Source organism: Pelodiscus sinensis, chromosome 2 (genome assembly GCF_049634645.1).
Source record: "Pelodiscus sinensis isolate JC-2024 chromosome 2, ASM4963464v1, whole genome shotgun sequence".
Lineage (NCBI taxonomy): Eukaryota > Metazoa > Chordata > Testudines > Trionychidae > Pelodiscus > Pelodiscus sinensis.
The window spans coordinates 241,244,386-241,262,238 of record NC_134712.1 but is presented as its reverse complement, the minus strand read 5'-3'; the positions used below and the strand labels follow the sequence as shown (position 1 = coordinate 241,262,238).

Below are 17,853 nucleotides of genomic sequence, written 5' to 3'. Positions count from 1 at the left end.
GATTAGACTGTCTAGAGAGAGACTGATGCTTGGGCTTTGGTTTTCTGTGACTAATGAAGGTTTGCTCCCACAAGATAATTTCTGACTTGACTTGAGATCAACAGCATTCCATTATGCCGATTTTAGTGTATTAAAACTGGTTACTGCATAACATACATTCTTCATTATTTTGATGAGATGAGAAACTGCTGAATTTAAACTTCATTTCCGCTAGAATATTTTCTCAAGATAAGTAAAACTGTACCTAATCAAAGGAGTATAATTTAGAAATTGTAGATATCTTCAATTGCTCTGAGTCTTAAACACTAAGAAGAATTAATTTATTTTATCAGTGTTTTTTTAATAATCCAGGCGGAATGTATCCAAACCCTGGAACTAGGAAAGTCATTTTTCTCTGTCATCACAGGAAATTTGATGTGGTTTTGTTCTTTAAAAGTTGTGGGCTAATCTGATTTGGTTCTGGTAGAATATTCAAAATATTCTCTTACACACTGTAATAAAAATACAATTAATAGAATACTAGAACTGGAAAGGACCTCAAGAGTTGTCATGTCTAGTCCCCTGCCCTCACAGCAGGGCCAAGTACTGTCTAGATCATCCCTGATAGATGTCTGTCTAACCAGCTCTCAAATATCTCCAATGATGGAGAATCTACAACGTCTCTAGGCAATTTATTCCAGTGTTTCACCACCCTGACAGTTAGGAAGTTTTTCCTAATGTAACTTAAACCTCCTTTTGCTGCAATTTGAGCCCATTGCTTCTTGTCCTATCCTCAGAGGCCAAGGAGAACAATTTTTCTCCCTTCTCCTTGTAACACCATTTTAGATACTTGAAAACCACTATAATGTCTCCTCCCAGTCATCTTTTCTAAACTAAACAAGCCCAATTCTTTCAGTAGTCTCTCGTGGGTTATGTTTTCTAGACCTTGAATCATTTTTGTTGCTCTTCTTTGGACCTTCTCCAGTTTCTCCACATCTTTCTTGAAATGTATTGTCCAGAACTGTACACAGTACTCCAACTAAGGCCTAATCAGTGCAGAATAGAGCAGATGAATGACTTCTCATGTTTTGCTCTCAACAGTCCTGTTAATGCATCCCAGAGTAATGTTTGCTTTTTTTGCATCAGTGTCATACTGTTGACTCATATTTAGCTTGTGTCCACTATGACCCCTAGATCCCTTTCTGCAGTACTCCTTCCTAGACAGTCACTTTCCATCCTTATGTGTAGAACTGATTGTTCCTTCCTAAGTGGAGTACTTTGTATGTGTCCTTATTGAACTTCATCTTATTTACCTCATACCATTTCTCCAGATCATTTTTAAATTTATGACCATATCCCCCAAAGCACTTGCAACACCCTCCTCCGCCCTCTCCCCCGCCTGAGCTTGGTACAATCTTCAAACCTAATAAGCACACATTAATCGGTGATGAAGATATTGAACTGTACTGGTCACAAAACTGACCCCCTGCGGAACTCCCTTCCAGCATGACTGTGGATCTCTGAGAATGGTTATCCAGTTATGCATCCATCTTGTAGTAGCCCCATCTAGGTTGTATTTTCCTAGTTTATTGATTAGGAAGGTAACGCGAGACATTATCAAATGTTTTACTAAAGTCTCGGGATAGCAAGTCCACTGTTTTCTTCCTTAACCATAAAAGTTATCATATCAAACAAAGCTATAAGATTAGTTTGGCATGGTTTGTTCTTTACAGATCCATGCTGGCTGTTACCTATCACCTTACTTTCTTTCAGATGTTTGCAGATGAATTTTTAATTCCTTGCTTCATTATCATCCCTGGCACAGAAGTTAAACTGACTGCTCTATAGTTTCCTGGGTTGTTCTTATTTCCATTTTTAATAGCTGGGCACTATATTTGCCTTTTTCCATCTTCTGGAATTTCTCCTGACTTCCATGACTTTTCAAAGATGATAGTTAAAAGGTTCAGATGCCTCCTGTATCAGCTCCTTGAACATTTGAGGGTGCATTTCATCAGGCCCTGGTGACTTGAAGACATCTACGTTTTCTAAGCAATTTAAAAAAAAATTATTTTAACTTCTAAACGTTCCCCATTTCCACTAGCATTCACTATGTTAGGCATCCCGTTGTCATCGATCTTCTTTGAGGAAAACCAAAACGAAGTTATTAAGCACGTCTACCATTTCAAAATTTCCTGTTTCTCCCTCTTTATTGAGCAATAGGCCTACCCTGTTCTTGGTCTTCCTCTTGCTTCTAATTTATTTGTAGAATGTTATCTTGTTACCTTTTATGTATCTAGCTAGATTGAGCTCGTTTTGTGCCTTTGCTTTTCTAATCTTGCCCCTGCATACTTGCATTATATATTATATTAATCCTTTGCAATTTGATCTAATTTCCACGTTTTATACAACTACTTTTTGATTTTTAGGTCATGTAAGATCTCCTGGTTATGTCAAGATGGTCTCTTGCCATACTTTATCTTTCCTATGCAGTGGAATAGTTTTATTTTGGTCCCTTAATAATGTTATTTTGAAAAACTGCTAACTCTTTTTAGTTGTTTTCCCCCTTAGTCTTACTTCCTATGGGACCTTACCTACCAGCTCTGAGTTTACTAAAATCTGCCTTCCTGAAATCCATTGTCTCTATTTTGCTGTTCTCCCTTCTACCATTCCTTAGAATCATGAATTCTGATTTCATGTTCACTTTCACCCATGCTGCCTTCCACTTTCAGATATTCAGCCAGTTCCTCCGTATTTATTAAATTCAGATCTAAAACAACTTCCCTCTAGTAGCTTTTTCAAGCTTCTGAAATAAAAAAATTGGCTCCAATGCAGTCTAAGAACTTACTGGATAATCTTGCCCTGCTGTTAGTTTCCCAAAAGATATCTGGATAGTTGAAGTCCCCCATCACCACCAAATCCTGTGCTTTGGATTATTTTGTTAGTTTAAAAAAGCCTTCCTTATCCACCTCTTCTGCCTGAGTAGGTGGTCTGTTAGTATACCACTAGCATGCCATCACCCTTCCCTGGCTTGCCATCACCATTTTTTTAACATAACCCAGAGATTCAACAAGTCTTTCTCCTATGCTCATCTCAATCTCAATCCAAGTGTATCAATTGTTAATATATAAGGCAGCACCACCTCCCTTTCCCCCCTGCCTATCCTTCCTGAGCAAGCTGTACTCTTCTATACCAATATTCCAGTCGTGTGTATTATCCCACCATGTCTCTGTGATGCCAACTATGTCATAGCTATGTTTATTTATTAGCACTTCAAGTTGTTCCTGCTTATTTCCCGTACTACTCGTGTTTGTATACAGGCATCTAAAATACTGATTTGATTTTGCCCCCGTTCTGCCTTGTCCCTCCTTCACTTCTGTTATAACCCATGCTCCCTCCCATTTCCGACCCATCTCCCAGGTCTCCATGTTTTTTACTTACCTGTGGGCTTTGCTCCGCTGTCCCTATCTAACCTAGTTAATCCTTCCTCACTAGATTAGCCAGTGTGAATCCAGATACTCTCTTCCCCTTCCTCAGAAGGTGAACCCCATCCCTGCTTAGTTCCAACAGTTGGTTAGAAGTGTTTTACAGAAATCATGTATACCTTAGATATGTAGTTATTGTATATTGTAGCCAAGCAAACCCATAAGATATGGTGAATCACTTGTTCTCAATGTGTGCACAACAATTATTCATACCAGAAAGGTATAGACAGTGGAGCCCTTATACAAGACATTGATGTTTCTTATCTTGCCAGATTTTCTTTTAAAAAAAGGTTGTTTCTAGTGTGAGAGAGAATGTCTCTGGTAACACTAGTTTGTATACATCTCTTTTTCTTGTGATGCAGGCAGCTATTGAAACTCTGGAACTTCAGGAGGAAACAAAAGAAGAATCTGATGAAGAGGAGGAGGAGGATGAAGAATCTGGACGACAGCGTTTCAAAACTGAACGAAAAGAAGGAACAATCATTAGGCTCTCAGACATAACAAGAGAGAGGAGAAACATTCCAGAAACTTTGGGTAAGATTCTGTGGGGATGGACTATAATAAATAATGACAATAAAAGAAAGGAAAGCATTTAATTATGTAAAACCCTATTCGCCAGTAAATGTTGTTCTTAAGTTAAAAGAATGTAGTTTGCCATAGATTCTGCTTGTCTATATCCAAGCTGTCCAGTCTTCTGTTGCTTCTTTTCCTAATAGTTTTAGTTGTCCTCCTCCTTCAGATAATCAGAAGAAGAATATGCTTTTTCAAAAGCCAATGCAATGTGTATTCTTTGAAGCTTTCTCTCCCTCTTACCACTTAGCCCCATCTTCTCATCAGGCTGTCCTTTTAACAAGGGTTCTGGAACAGTTTTTTTTATAGGGGATATTGTGAGCCATCGAGACAAACTGAAAATCCTATACATAATGGAAACCACTTCAAATCAGAGGGTGCTGCAGCACTCTTGGCATCCCTCATTTTAGCACCTATGCCTTTTAAACAGCAGCTGGCTATACACTGGGGAAATTCCCACTACTGTTTTAGTATTTCCAACTTATAAATAACCCCTGCAGATTTTCATGCTTGTGTTAAGGCTCACAATAATAGTAAATATCACACTGATTGAAAACAACTTGCCCTGGTACATTGGCACACAGGATATATCCAGCTGCAGTGAATGTTTGCTTGGCACGTGTTTCAGCATTGAAGTGGGAAAGCCATTATATGCTATTCCTAATAAGACTTTTTATTTATTAGCTAATAAACTGTTATGACATTATGTGCAATTTCAGTGGAAAAAGTGATAAATTGATTTTCGGCTTTCTCTTATTTGCCCAGTTTTAGTCCATCTGTCCAAATAGTCACAGTGAGGTATCTTGGAAAGGGGTTACTTTCACCAAGTCTTCCTATGTGGTAATACTGAATTATTTGATACTGTGATATTTAAAAAAAAAAAAATCATTGCCCTGTTGAGAATCACTGAGGCTACTGTTTGTGTTGGATTTCAGATAATGCAGCACTTTTAGTATATATCTTGATGTATAATCAGTACCAGTATCTTGATGTAATCAGTACCAGCATTTGATGCTAGAAGTGCTTGGTACTACAGGGATTAGATGCTAATACACAATGATCTAGAATCAAGACTAGCCAGATTCAAAATATGGCTGTCGGTGAAGTATTTGCCTTTGTACAGTGATCACAGTTCTACTGCAGAAACTTAAGTATCAATTCAAACTGTGGAAAGAGATTTGGATGTCTTCCTGAAGAGTCAAAATATGAAGCAGCTAACTTGAGAGGGAATGGGAGGGGAGCTTATCAGATGCCATTAGTCTGCAAGGCCTTGAGTGCAGATGGTGCTGACATTGATGCTTGCAGATACTTATGGCGCCACCCATGAGGTATTAAAATTTTCTGTAAGATGTCTGGAATATTTTTTGGAAGACTGCAGAAGCTATATTCACAAGAGTAAAGGGCTCTTGTTTTTTTTTAACTCTGGTCCCTCTTCAGGTAAAGAAGGTAGCAAGGAAAGAGCCTCTCACTGGAAGTTAGTGTACATTAATTCAGTTATCAGGTTCTTTCTGCTTACCTTCAGAAGAAAGCCACTGTGTCCTAAACCTCCAGATTTTCCTGTAAGAGCATCTTTTATGGAGGGAGATTAAGGGCCTTTTTTCCTTCCATAACCACCAGTTTCCTAAACTCCATCAAGGCAAAATATCTTGCTTCAGAGAGACTCCTCCGAATTGCCGTTCTTGAGATTCCTCTGTAGTTCAACAGTACGAATCATAGAATACTAGAACTGGAAGGGACTTTGAGAGGTCGTCCAGTCCAATCCCCTGCACTCATAGCAGGATCAAGCATCCTGTAGATCATCCCTGAAGGAACGTCTAAACTACATGGCTCCATCGACGGAGCCATGTAGATTAGTGTACTCGAAAAAGGGAAATGAAGTGGCGATTATTTAAATCGCCGCTTCATTTCCCTATCTCTAGAAACCTCATCTACATGGCTCCGTCGATGGAGCAATGTAGTCTAGATATACCCTGATAGTCTATCTAACTGCTCTTAAATATCTCTAATGATTGAGATTCAGCAACCTCCCTAAACAAGTTTCTTCCAGTGCTTGACCACCCTGACAGGAAGTTTTTCCTAATGTTCAACACAAACCTCCCTTGCTGCAATTGAAGCCCATTGCTTCTTGTTCTATCAGCAGAGGTCAAGGAGAACAATTTTTCTTCCTCCTCCTAAATAACACCCTTTTAGGTACTCAAAAAAAAAAAAGAATAATGAAGAAAAATGGTGTAAGAAATTTGATTCTTCTTGACAATCAATGAGTTCAAGCTGTTGAGGGGAAGGAGGGGCGGGGAGAAAGGAAATAGTTTTTATTTCAGAAATGTATTCGCTCTGACGAATCCTGTCAACAAGAATTATGCTACAGATGTAGGTCTGATTGGCGCAGCAAAATTCATGGCATGTAATCCATGTCAAATGTATGAATGAGACAATCTCAGTGGACCCTGAGATCTTGGTAGTTTCAAATCAGAGAAGACTATTATTAAATCTGGCCAATGAATGAACTCATATTTTGTTCTCTATATAGAACAGGGATGGGCAATCATTTTTGGTGGGGGACACGCCAAGATTTTGGAAAGTGGTCAAGGGCTGCACTTCTCTGTCAAGGTGGTGCAGGGTCGTAGAAGGAGGCTGGGTACAGAAAGGCTTATGGAGTAAGAGACGGGGGTGCAGAAGATGGTGTGAGCTCTGAGAGGGAGTTTGGGTGAAGGAGGGGGGTTGTGACCTGCGTCAGAGGGTTGGTGCAGGGTCTGGGAGGGTGCAGGAGAGGATTCTGGCCTGGGGGAGCAGTGTAAGAGAGGGTACAGAGCCTGGGAGGTAGTTGTGACCTGGGGCAGGGGAGTGCAGAGGGTTTGGATAGCAACCTGAGGGAGGGATTCGTGTTGTGGGAGGGGCAGAGGTGCCAGAGGCAGGCTCTGGCTGGTAGATGCTTACCTAGCTTTTCCTGGCCAACACCTCCAAGGCAGGCTGGGCTCCCTGCCTGCTGCGGCCCCAGATCACGTAGAGCTGCAGGCTATTCCGTCCATGTGGCTTTCAGCTCTGGAAGGGGGAAGAGGCTTGTGCTGCCCCCATCTCCCAGGCCAAACTCTCAGTACCTATTGTTTGGTTGTTTCCAGCCAATAGGAGCTGAGAGATTGGCTGGGGTCAATTCCTATTGGTTGGCTGTTTCTGGCCAGTAGGAGCTGAGGATTGGGCTGGTGGTGGGGAGATCACACGAAGCCTCCCTCTCCTTCCGGAGCAGAGATCCACCAGACTGTGCTTTAAACCCATGGCAACTGTGTGCCTGAGGGTCTCAGCGGGTGATCCACGGGCCAGATCTGGCCCCAGGGGCAGTATTTTGCCCAGCCTTGATGAAGGCATACTGATGGGGATGAGAGGTGCTCTCTAGAAAGGCTTCACTCCAAAGCATTCTAATAATAATGCATAAGTAGTCTAGATATGAGGTGATCCTGAATGCACTAGCACCCTCATATGTATGTCTAGTCTACACACAAGTGTATCGCTGGCTTAACTGAAGTGATTTTTTTAAAATGAAATCTGTTGAACTATTGTAGACACTTGCATAAAATTTTGTAGCTGCTAGTATTAAGGGAAATGGTGGCTGTAAACAGACTGAAGTATATCCAAGTGGCTTTGTAATAACTGAATGCTTAAGAGATTAAAGGGGAACAGTGCTTTTATATTAGTCTATATCAAGTTTTGTGGGTGGTTTGAGACATGGTTCAGATTACAAAAAAAAAATAAAATGACTTACGAACTAAAATAAATAGCATTTGATTAGTTCTATGTTTGTATGTTTTGCCAGTTGCTTTTGTTAGAACAGTTTCTGTAAATGTGATTTGTTTAATTTTTGTTTCTGTTAATGAAAGGACATGCAATAATTGATGCTTTTTAGCTGTTAAACTAACAGCAATGCAAAATTTGTCATTTGCATATAAATACCAGCCCTGCTCCTGGGATTACTGTTAATAGATATTACTGATTTAAAAATGAAACTTTGTTGCATAGCTACATCTCTTTACTTTACAGTCTGGACATAGTTGAGAAAACACTTAAAGAGAAATTAACATTTCAGTTGAAGTTACAAACGTAATTTTCATCCTGTCACATTTTGGTGACCTTTAGTGACAGCTTGTCTCTATTGGAGGGAAGCATTCTTACTTGCTGATTAAAGATGTCATTTGAAACCATTTTATTACCAGGGTTAGTGAAATTAATCTTGACACTTAGAGCCACTAGAAAAATAATTGCTGATTCACTGCATTAACTGTGTATGCGTATGAGAGAGAATTGTGAAGTTAAGATTTGAATTTGTCTGTTGGGAAAATAAATATATAAAATGTAAAAATTATTCTCTCATGAATGGTGTTGAAACTTCATAAATGTGTGTGGGGTTTTTAACAAAGAAAATATAATTGGTGGTTTTGAAAAGATGTTAGGGAGACATGTTCTGGGAAGGATATAAAACAAGCTTCTGAGAGTGCTCATTTCATCCTCTGAGAGAAATATTAAATAAAGCTTTTTTATGTACTCAGTGTTGACCATGTAATATTATTGGCTGGCTATATAGAGCTTACATTGTGTATGCATGTATGCAACAAACTTCAAGGAAAGAGGAGGAATTACTTCTTTTGGGCTGGTACAATCGAAAGCCAGCAGCGTTCTTAAAAACAGCTCTTCTCCATTTTCCTGCTTTTCCCAGCAACTCCTCCCTCTATTTCTGATTTACAAAAAAAAAAAAAAAAAAAAAAATGACTTCCATGCTATGGAAAGCCATACACAAAGCAGCTGGAACTGCAGTATTGCTGTATAGTGATGCTGATATCAGCAATAATATGTACAATGTAATCCATTTATGCTTGGTATAACATCTAACTTTTGAACAAAGGGAGTTTTTGGTCTGAAATAAAATATTTCATTAAATTTATTGCACTTTCATACACATGTGGAAACATACAATGCAGTAATGATGCAAGTCTGAGTGCTCCAATCAGGAAGCACACAAAATATCATGATTCAGACTTTGAGTCTACACATAGATCACATAAATGTACAGACACTATACTCCTGTGTGGAGTCTTAGGCCAGGTCAACATTCCAGACACCTATCGGTATAACTACATCACTCAGAAATATGAGTAATCCACACGCCTGAGCAACATAAATACTAAACTCCCCTTCTCCTCCATAAATAGCACATTGTCAATTGGAGACCTTTTGCCACTGACATAGCTACTGCCTATAACTATGCTCACAGGAGAAGCTTTCCCATCAGCATAGTAGCGTTTTCACCAAAGCAGTACAATGGCACAGCTGCAAGGGGCCTTTACTGACTGCAGTGGAGTACTATGCAGATGCATGTTTGCAGGGCTAAGGGATAAAGTTGGAACCTCCAAGTTGATTTTTGTTCTTTTAGGGCAAAGAATTAAAACACTTTATCTCTTTTGATTTCTAAGTGCTTTCACAGTCCTACAATGAAATATTTGTTAATTTTTTTTAAACTGCAATAAAACAAAATCATATCCAAATAATCACTATCTTCATAGTAGTGCTGCTGTAGTTTTGCCACAGAGCAGTATCCAGTCTAACCCTGTTGTTACATTCATAATTTTAAGGAACTGTATTTGTTAGCTGAAAAATTGAGCATGTCATCTGTGTTTGTCCGCTGCTAGATATAGTTCATAGAATGGGAAGAATAGCTGTGAGTACACAGTTGTAGGCACCTCTCCTTTTCCCCCAATTTACCGCATTTTTGGGGACCAACACAACTGAAATTTGTACCTTGAAACATTATATACGGGCATCAGCCTGCATACACAAGAAGAAAAATGAGACACAAGTGCTAGATCAGAACTCCATTATCTTTATCTACAAACTACAAGACAATAAATTGTCCAGTGCAGTTTGTCCTTCTTTTCATAATCTATTCCATCTGGCGAAGGGCTGCAGTCATCTCTCCAAGCCTTTAAAGCTGCTCCTAGCAAGCCTCTCTTTGTATGAGATCTAAGTGGCTAGGGAAAAAAGTACCTATAAATATTTTTAAAGTAACTGGTGAGATCTTTTAGTAGCATATTGAGATTTTAACAAAGTTGAAGTCTTTCCCCCTTCTTAAAACGACCTTGCACATTCTCCTTGATTGGCACAGGGCTGTTGTCCTCCCAAAGCCAGGTGCTGGATGGGAAGAGGAATTACTGCTTAGTACAGGCAGTCCCCGGGTTATGTACAAGATAGGGACTGTAGGTTTGTTCTTAAGTTGAATCTGTATGTAAGTCGGAACCGGCGTCCAGATTCAGCCGCTGCTGAAACTGATCAGTTTCAACAGCGGCTGAATCTGGACGCCAGTTCTGACTTACATACAGACTCAACTTAAGAACCCCAGGCATCCCCAAGTCAGCTGCTGCTGAAACTGATCAGCGGCTGATTCCAGGAAGCCCAGGGCAGGGGCTTCCTGTAGTCAGCCACTGGTCAGTTTCAGCAGCGGCTGACTTGGGGACGCCTGGGGCAGAGCAGCTGGGGTGCTGCTGGGTTGGTCCAGTAGCGCCGCCACTCCTCGGCGCTACTGGACCAACCCAGCAGCACCCCAGCTGCTCTGCCCCAGGTGTCCTGATTCAGCCGCTGCTGATCAGAATCAGGACTCCTGGGGCAGAGCAGCTGGGGTGCTGCCGGGTTGGTCCAGTAGCACCAAGGAGCGGTGCTGCGGGACCAACCGGCAGCGCCCCACCTGCTCTACCACAGGCCCGGGGCTTTGCTTCATATCTCCCTGGTCTGCCGGGGGGGGAGGGGGCACTAGCTGCACCCCCCCACCCCCCAGCAGACCAGGGACACGGGGAGCAAAGCCGCAGTGGCAGCGGGGTGCCGCGCCGCGGCTGGGGCTTCGCTCCCGGTGCCCCTGAGGCTTTGCTCTGGCGGGACCCCTCCGCCTCCCAGCTTTGCTCCAGGTGTCCCTGGTCTGCTGGAGACGGTCCCCAGCAGACCAGAGGCACCGGGAGCAAAGCGGCAGTGGCGGCGGAGTCCCGCGCCTCTGAGGCTTTGCCAGAACAAAGCCTCAGAGGTGTGGGACCCCTCGCCTCCCCGGCTTTGCTCCAGGTGTCCCTGGTCTGCTGGAGACGGTCCCCAGCAGACCAGAGGCACCGGGAGCAAAGCGGCAGTGGCGGCGGAGTCCCGCGCCTCTGAGGCTTTGCCAGAACAAAGCCTCAGAGGTGCGGGACCCCTCGCCTCCCCGGCTTTGCTCCAGGTGTCCCTGGTCTGCTGGAGACGGTCCCCAGCAGACCAGGGGCACCCGGAGCAGCTTTTCTCGCCCCGGAGGTCGAGGTGGCGGGACTGCTGCACTCTGGGCGGTCCCGCTGCCTGCGAGCTCCGGGGCGCGAGAGCCCCATTCATAAGTGCGGATCCGACATAAGTCGGATCCGCGTAACTCGGGGACTGCCTGTATATTGCTTTAGCTAACAGAAGCATACACCAGCCAGTAATCCAACTTTCTCCTCCTTGCCCAACTTGGCCTCATCTTCTCACCAGCAACTTGCCCAAAACTGCTCAAATATATAGTGAATGTTAAGGTGTCTGCAGTTTTTGCTAAATTTGTAATACTCAAAATTCTAAACCCTTCTTACCTTTTGTATTGCAAATATACAGCATTCACAATTCAAACACAAAGAGTCTCCAACCAAGTAAGAACAGCAGTGGGTTCCTATTTTTGCTCCTGTCACAGAGACACCTCAGTCAGCTGTGAACTTCAAAGCTTAATGAGATCACTTAAAGTAACTTTAAATCAGTGATCTAAGTAGCTTTAGCTATTGTTTCATATGCCATATTTGTGGCTTAATCACATTCTTTTAGATTTTTCACCACATGGTTGTGTGAAGGACCATACAGAATGGGAAAATAACTAAGTAGAAGCATCAGAGGGGTAGCCGAGTTATAGACTAACTGGAAAGACTTAAACAATGAATAGTTTAGCAGCACCTTAAAGACTAAGAAAATATGTGCTGGTGATACGAGCTTTCGTGGACACAACCCTCTTCTTCAGATGAATGGAGTATTAAAGGTCCATTTCCAAAATAAATAGTTGGGGATGGGGGCAGGGAGAGAAGGAATGGAAAGCGGGGTGGGGGAGTAAGAGGGCGGGGGGGGGGGGAGGAGTCATTTAGAGTGTGAACTGATTTATACCCAGCAATGCTTTCAGACATGCAAAATAAATACTTTTTCAAAACGTTCAATTTTTGATGGTATTATGAGAATCAAATGTCTTGATTCTGCCCCTTCAAATTGTAACATTAAACATGGATTATTATTTATTTTTATTTATAAAAGGATTTGTAAGTTAATTTTATCATACAGCAAATACATGTTCTAATATTGTTTAGTTTCCAGTTAAGATGAAAGGAAAAGTTGGTTTCAAAAGCAGTAGGTTGCATATTTGTATAATAAATAATTACACCGTATTTATTAATGATTTTTCTAGTTAAGTATTTAGCTTATTGTATTGCTTGTCACTAAATGGGCCTCCTTAAAATAAAGTATGCTTCTTCTGCATGCTGCTGGTGAAACTCACTCTATTTTATAAAAATTAGTGCAGACTTTGTATGTTAGTCAACACTTATACTATAGCTTAGTCCCCTGATTCAGTTACAGCATAGTTATCCCCTGACCTAGTAAAGGGCGTTGCCTTGAGTTTTGACTTAGCTCTAGGTCCTTGTACAGTGCCATCTCCTATACAGCGTTTAGCCATGTTGTAAACGAATTGGGGACAGTTCTTGTAATCAGGCTCTCAGTTGTAGATGGACCCAAAATCTGTAATGCATATTTAGTTTTTGTTTACCTGTAAAGTTCACCCCCCTTTTTTTGAGGCGCATACACAGGAAAATAAATTGCATAAGAATGTGTGCATTATTTAGTTCTTTCATGTTTCTTAAAAATGGCATTATCTGAATTTGTTCAAATGTACAAAAGAGGTCTTTGACATAAGACAAATGTACAGAACAGAAGCATTTAAAACTGGTTATGGTGGCAGACTCAGTATAACATTTTCTTTAGTGTTTCTTGCCGCTTCATTTTCTGAATGTTTTTTCTGTGGGTAAACACAATTAAGTTACTAGCTGACAATGTAGTTACTTTCATGTAACTTAAACTTCTTAAGCAACAATCGACAACTGTAAGGCAGATTGCAACAGTAAAATAATATTTTCATGGTAATTTCTTAACCTTCTACTACGTTTACCTTTGTAGTAGTTACAAATGCACAAAAACATTGATTTTGCTTTAATGAAATGTTAACATGCCATTGCCACCTTAAGATGATCAAAGAGCTTGCAAATTTTATCTTGGTTGTAGTGATACTTTTCTCTAGTCATTGTGGTCTTTCTAATCCTTATAGCAAATAGCTAACATACGCATTTTTCCCATATAACAGAACTCTCTGCAGAAGCCAAAGCAGCGTTATTTGAATTTGAAGAAAGGGAAAGACAGTTTAAACAGGGACGCTATGGCTCAAGGAGAGGAGGGAGGAGAGGAGGTTCCATAATGTGTCATGGAATGGGAGAACAAAGGAGAGACAACAATGAAAGGGGAAGAATGAAGGATCACAGGCCTGCACTGCTGCCAACACAGCCACCAACAGCGGTAACACAGTAATTTCTTCATGGAAATGATACTTTTAAGAAAATAATTATAGCAGTTACACTGATTTGTAGGTCCTTGTCTTTCAAAACTAGGTTGAATTTTAGAAAAAATCTCCACTATTCTTAATCATTCACAAAGATTCAAAAACCTGAAACCTTATTGTACTGCAGCTCCAATGGATCTTAAAGGTAACATGGGCTTCTCATACTTTTGTGATTAGAACTTCACACACGTTGTTAACCAAAACATTTTTATGTGAAAAATGTAGATTCAGCAACGCTGAAACACTCCATGAATTCTTAATTTCTTATATCATTTTGGTCAGTGAAAAGGCTTAAAAAATTAGACCTTTTTTTGCAATTGAACTGTTCTGAATTTTTCATTCAAAATGACTCCCTTTTGAAGTGTTAAGTCTAATTTAAAACTTTAATGTGCAAAATCAAAATGAAATGTTTTGGTTTGACACACTTTTTTTGAACTTCTCAATTTGCTGAACAGATTAGTTTTTAGTCAAATATTTTTTTAAAATCTTCCCTGATTGTTTAGAATTGGTACCAATCCCAAAATATTCATTATTCACCTAATTGTAGTTGTGCATTGTGGAAGTATGAGAAATGTCACGTTTCCACTTTAGTATCCAAATTGCAAGCATTTTTTCAAATGACACAAAGAGACTCTGTTTTTTGGGTCAACAGAGGAACAGGTTAATTCCGGTTGTATAAGGGAGCCATCTATGATTTTGACACTAAGTCCAACATTACTGATTGCTGCTTAACCTAGATGGAAGAAATGTGACCAAATATTTCCTTATCTGCTGAATTTATCTCTGGTGACTTAAAAAGGTGTTAAAATAGTGATGTTAGTTTTTTTTTAACACTAAGTATTCTTCTTCGCATGATTGCTCATTTCTGTTCCATGTAGGTGTGCGCGTGCAGTGTGCATGCATTGTCGGAAGTTTTTCCCTTAGCGGTACCTGTTGGGCCAGCAGGGGAGCCCTGTGGAGTGGTGCTGCTATATCGGCTAATATATACTCCCGCTGGCCCTCCATCCCCTCAGTTCCTTCTTACCTCCCGTGATGGTCATTGGAATGTGCTCTGTTCTTTCTCTGCAAGTGCTCCTTAGCAGTTCTCACCTAGTTGTCTTAGTTTAGAGTTGCTGTTAATTGTTCGTTCTCTTCTGTAAACAGTTCTCAGTGTTAAGTAGTTCATTCTGGCGTGGGGACTCGCTTTGCGCTCCCTGCTCCTGTGGTGGGGCATAGCTGGGCCCCAGGGCTTCAAGTCGTGTGCTTCAAGCCTATGCCCTGTGGGGATCCCCATGAAGCCTGCCTAAAGTGCCGTGGGGAGGCCCACCTTTCAGAGTCCTGCAAGATTTTCAGGGGATTCAATCCGTGAACCAAGCTGGAGTATGAGTCTTACCTTAAAATCTCGCTTATGGAGGTGGCTCTCTGTCCAGCACCGACCTCAAACCCTGCGCTGGCCACGCAGAACACACTGGCCTCTGTGTGTAAAGCACCCCACCACTCCAGGGCCTCCCCAATATGGAGATGGTGCTGCAGAAGAAATGGAGGCTGAGCAGGAGCCGGTCTCTATCGCAGCATGTGCTGACAGTACACCCTCGAGAAGGACATGGGACACCAGTGGGCTCGACACCCGAACCTTCGAGATTGGGCAGACTTCATATCAGCCCGTGCCGGGACTCCAGCAGAAGTCCACCTGGAGCCATCAACGCAGGATACCTTTCAAGCCACAAGGGACTTAATCAAGTTGACTTTGTCCCTGACCCAAGTGCCGTCCTTGAGGGGGGGAGAGGGGAAAGAGACAGACACTCTTGATGGCACAGGGCCGAGGCTTTGGCCTTAAGTGCTCCAGCACCAGTCCCAAGGTGGCATCATAGAGCCTCCCTGGTGCCCTCAACCAATATACTGGCACCACCTCTGTCAGCGGCCCTGGCTCTGTTCTTGGTGCTGACCCAAATCCCAGCCCCAGCACCAACTCCAGGGGCACCAGCACCGACCCCTGTGCACACTTCAGTGATAACACTGACACCGGAGCCCTCCATGACACTGCCGCTGACTCTAGCGGGACATGCAGCATGGTCTTTGCCACATTTTATTCTCATCTCTTTAAGTTTTGTTTGGCTGTTGGTCGTAGTCTGTGAATTAGGCTTGGGCACCACACACAAGAATGAATAACCTTTTAGCCCTTTCCTTTACTTCTCATTCCCTGCCTTATTTCCCCTTCATGATGATATTTTTTACTTTCAGATTATTCCTTCCCATGCTGGTAGTTGCAGTAGTTTCAGCTGGTTCTTGGAAACTATTGGAAACTGTGACCTTAAATTAAATTAATGGAGATTGCCTATCTCCTAGAACTGGAAGGGACCTTGAAAGGTCATCCAGTCCAATCCCTTGCCTTCACAGCAGGACCAAGTATCATCCCTGACAAATTTTTGCCCCAAATTCCTAAATGGCCTCTGCAAGGATTGAACTCTCAATCCTTGGTTTAGCAGGCCAATGCTCAAACCACTGAGCTATCCCTCCCCCCATTCTCTGAGATACCAACTTTAATTTTTCTGATTTTTCATCAGGGTACTTGGATTTTAACCAAGGAATTTTGTTCTTTTTGATTATTTGCAGAGTCATTCACAGAGGTTAATTCCTCCTCACCAGCAACAGCCTATTAGGAGTCTGTTCCCACAGCAACAGCTACAAACGCTACTTCCTATTCAGCATCAACATCATTCGTCTCCTCCTCCAGGGCTACATATGCCACCCCAGATTGAAACACCTGGAATAATGATGACTCCACCCCCAGTGACACCTCAGCAACCAAAGAACATACATATAAACCCACATTTCAAAGGGACGGTAGTGACACCTGGGCAAGGTGAGTTTTCTAAATATTTTAAGTTCTGAATTAGCATTGCCATGCAGGGAGTGGGGAGAGAATATCTACACAGTTTTCCTGTGATCATTCAGTCAAACTTACATAACATACTTTCAGGCTTAAATTCTACTTAATCATAGAGCAAATATTTTGTAAAAGTTAGTAGCTCTTCTCTAAAATGACACTAAATGTAAAACTTGCATTATCCTTTAAGGAACAATTGACGTGCCAGATGTAAAGAAGGCATATTTAAATATTAGACATCAGTTTTCAGAAGTTAAGTGCTCCCGCTTATAATTTCACAAGTGGTATACTAGCTTCAGCAAGGCACATTCAGAACATCTGTGATTATACATCTGGTCCCCTTATGACCATTCGCATTTATGACTAAAGCTGTCATAAATGGCGGACCCCGAGTTACAAACGCGATTTGTGCTTACAAACAGCGCTGTCGCGTGTAACTCTATGGGGTCCGACTTACGAACAAACCGAGTTACAACCAATTGCTTGGTCCGTAACCGGTTCGTAAGTTGGGGAGCAGCTGTACTGTGGCACCCCTCAACGTATAGGTTGAACCCCTGAAATCTGGGAGACTCTGGTCTAGCAACATCTGTGGTCCGGCAGGACGATGGATGTTGCTGGACCACAGAGCTCTGGCACCTGGGAATACAAATCGGCTGAGGGCCCTGTCACCAGAGAGCCTCGGCTGGGCGGGACAGCAGCAGGACAGCTAGCAGCAAAAATGGGACAGCCAGCAAGCCCAATACCCAGGGATCCCTGGTGGAGGGCGGCAGAAACGGGTTAACCGGCAAGCCCTGTCCCTGGGGATTCCCAGTTGGGGGGCGGGGTGAAGCAGGGTTGCGGTGGCTGGGGAGCATCAACCCCTGGGAGCCCCAGTGGACCCAGAGCCCAAGTCCAAGCCCAGCAGGCTGGAGCCCAGTGGCAGTGGGGCCAGAGCAGAGCCAACCGCAGGGAGAGAGAGTCCTACGAGACTGGTGACAGGGGACCTCCCCATGTCTGGTAAATTTCCTCATTCGGGATGGGTCAGCTCCCAAGGGTACTGGACAAGGGAGCTCCTATCTGTATAATGATTGTATGAAAGATGCAAGTTTTGTCCATTATTTATGATGCTCCTGACATGATATGCTCTGCTTGTTCTTAACTCCACTATTGCTAATGGATTATTTGATTCAAAGCCTGAGAATCAAACTTTTTCCATAACTTGTTTAATTCAAGGACCCGTTGCTGGGTCACATTTTTTTGAGAACTTGCAACAAGTTGAAATTGCAATTTCTTTGGCTGTGTTGAATCTGAAACTA

At 42.2% G+C, this 17,853-nt stretch overlaps 1 protein-coding gene across 7 annotated transcripts in view; it reads left to right on the top strand.

The window, feature by feature from the left end:
- The window catches only part of RBM33 (RNA binding motif protein 33), a 173,164-nt gene that overhangs the window by 37,404 nt on the left and 117,907 nt on the right, over positions 1 to 17,853 (top strand). For all 7 annotated transcript variants that reach the window (XM_075922763.1, XM_075922761.1, XM_075922758.1 and 4 more), the window contains exons 7-9: positions 3,824 to 3,995; positions 13,441 to 13,649; positions 16,285 to 16,534. In XM_075922763.1, the coding sequence (XP_075778878.1) occupies positions 3,824 to 3,995; positions 13,441 to 13,649; positions 16,285 to 16,534 (631 nt within the window). The remainder of the gene's footprint in view (positions 1 to 3,823; positions 3,996 to 13,440; positions 13,650 to 16,284; positions 16,535 to 17,853) is intronic.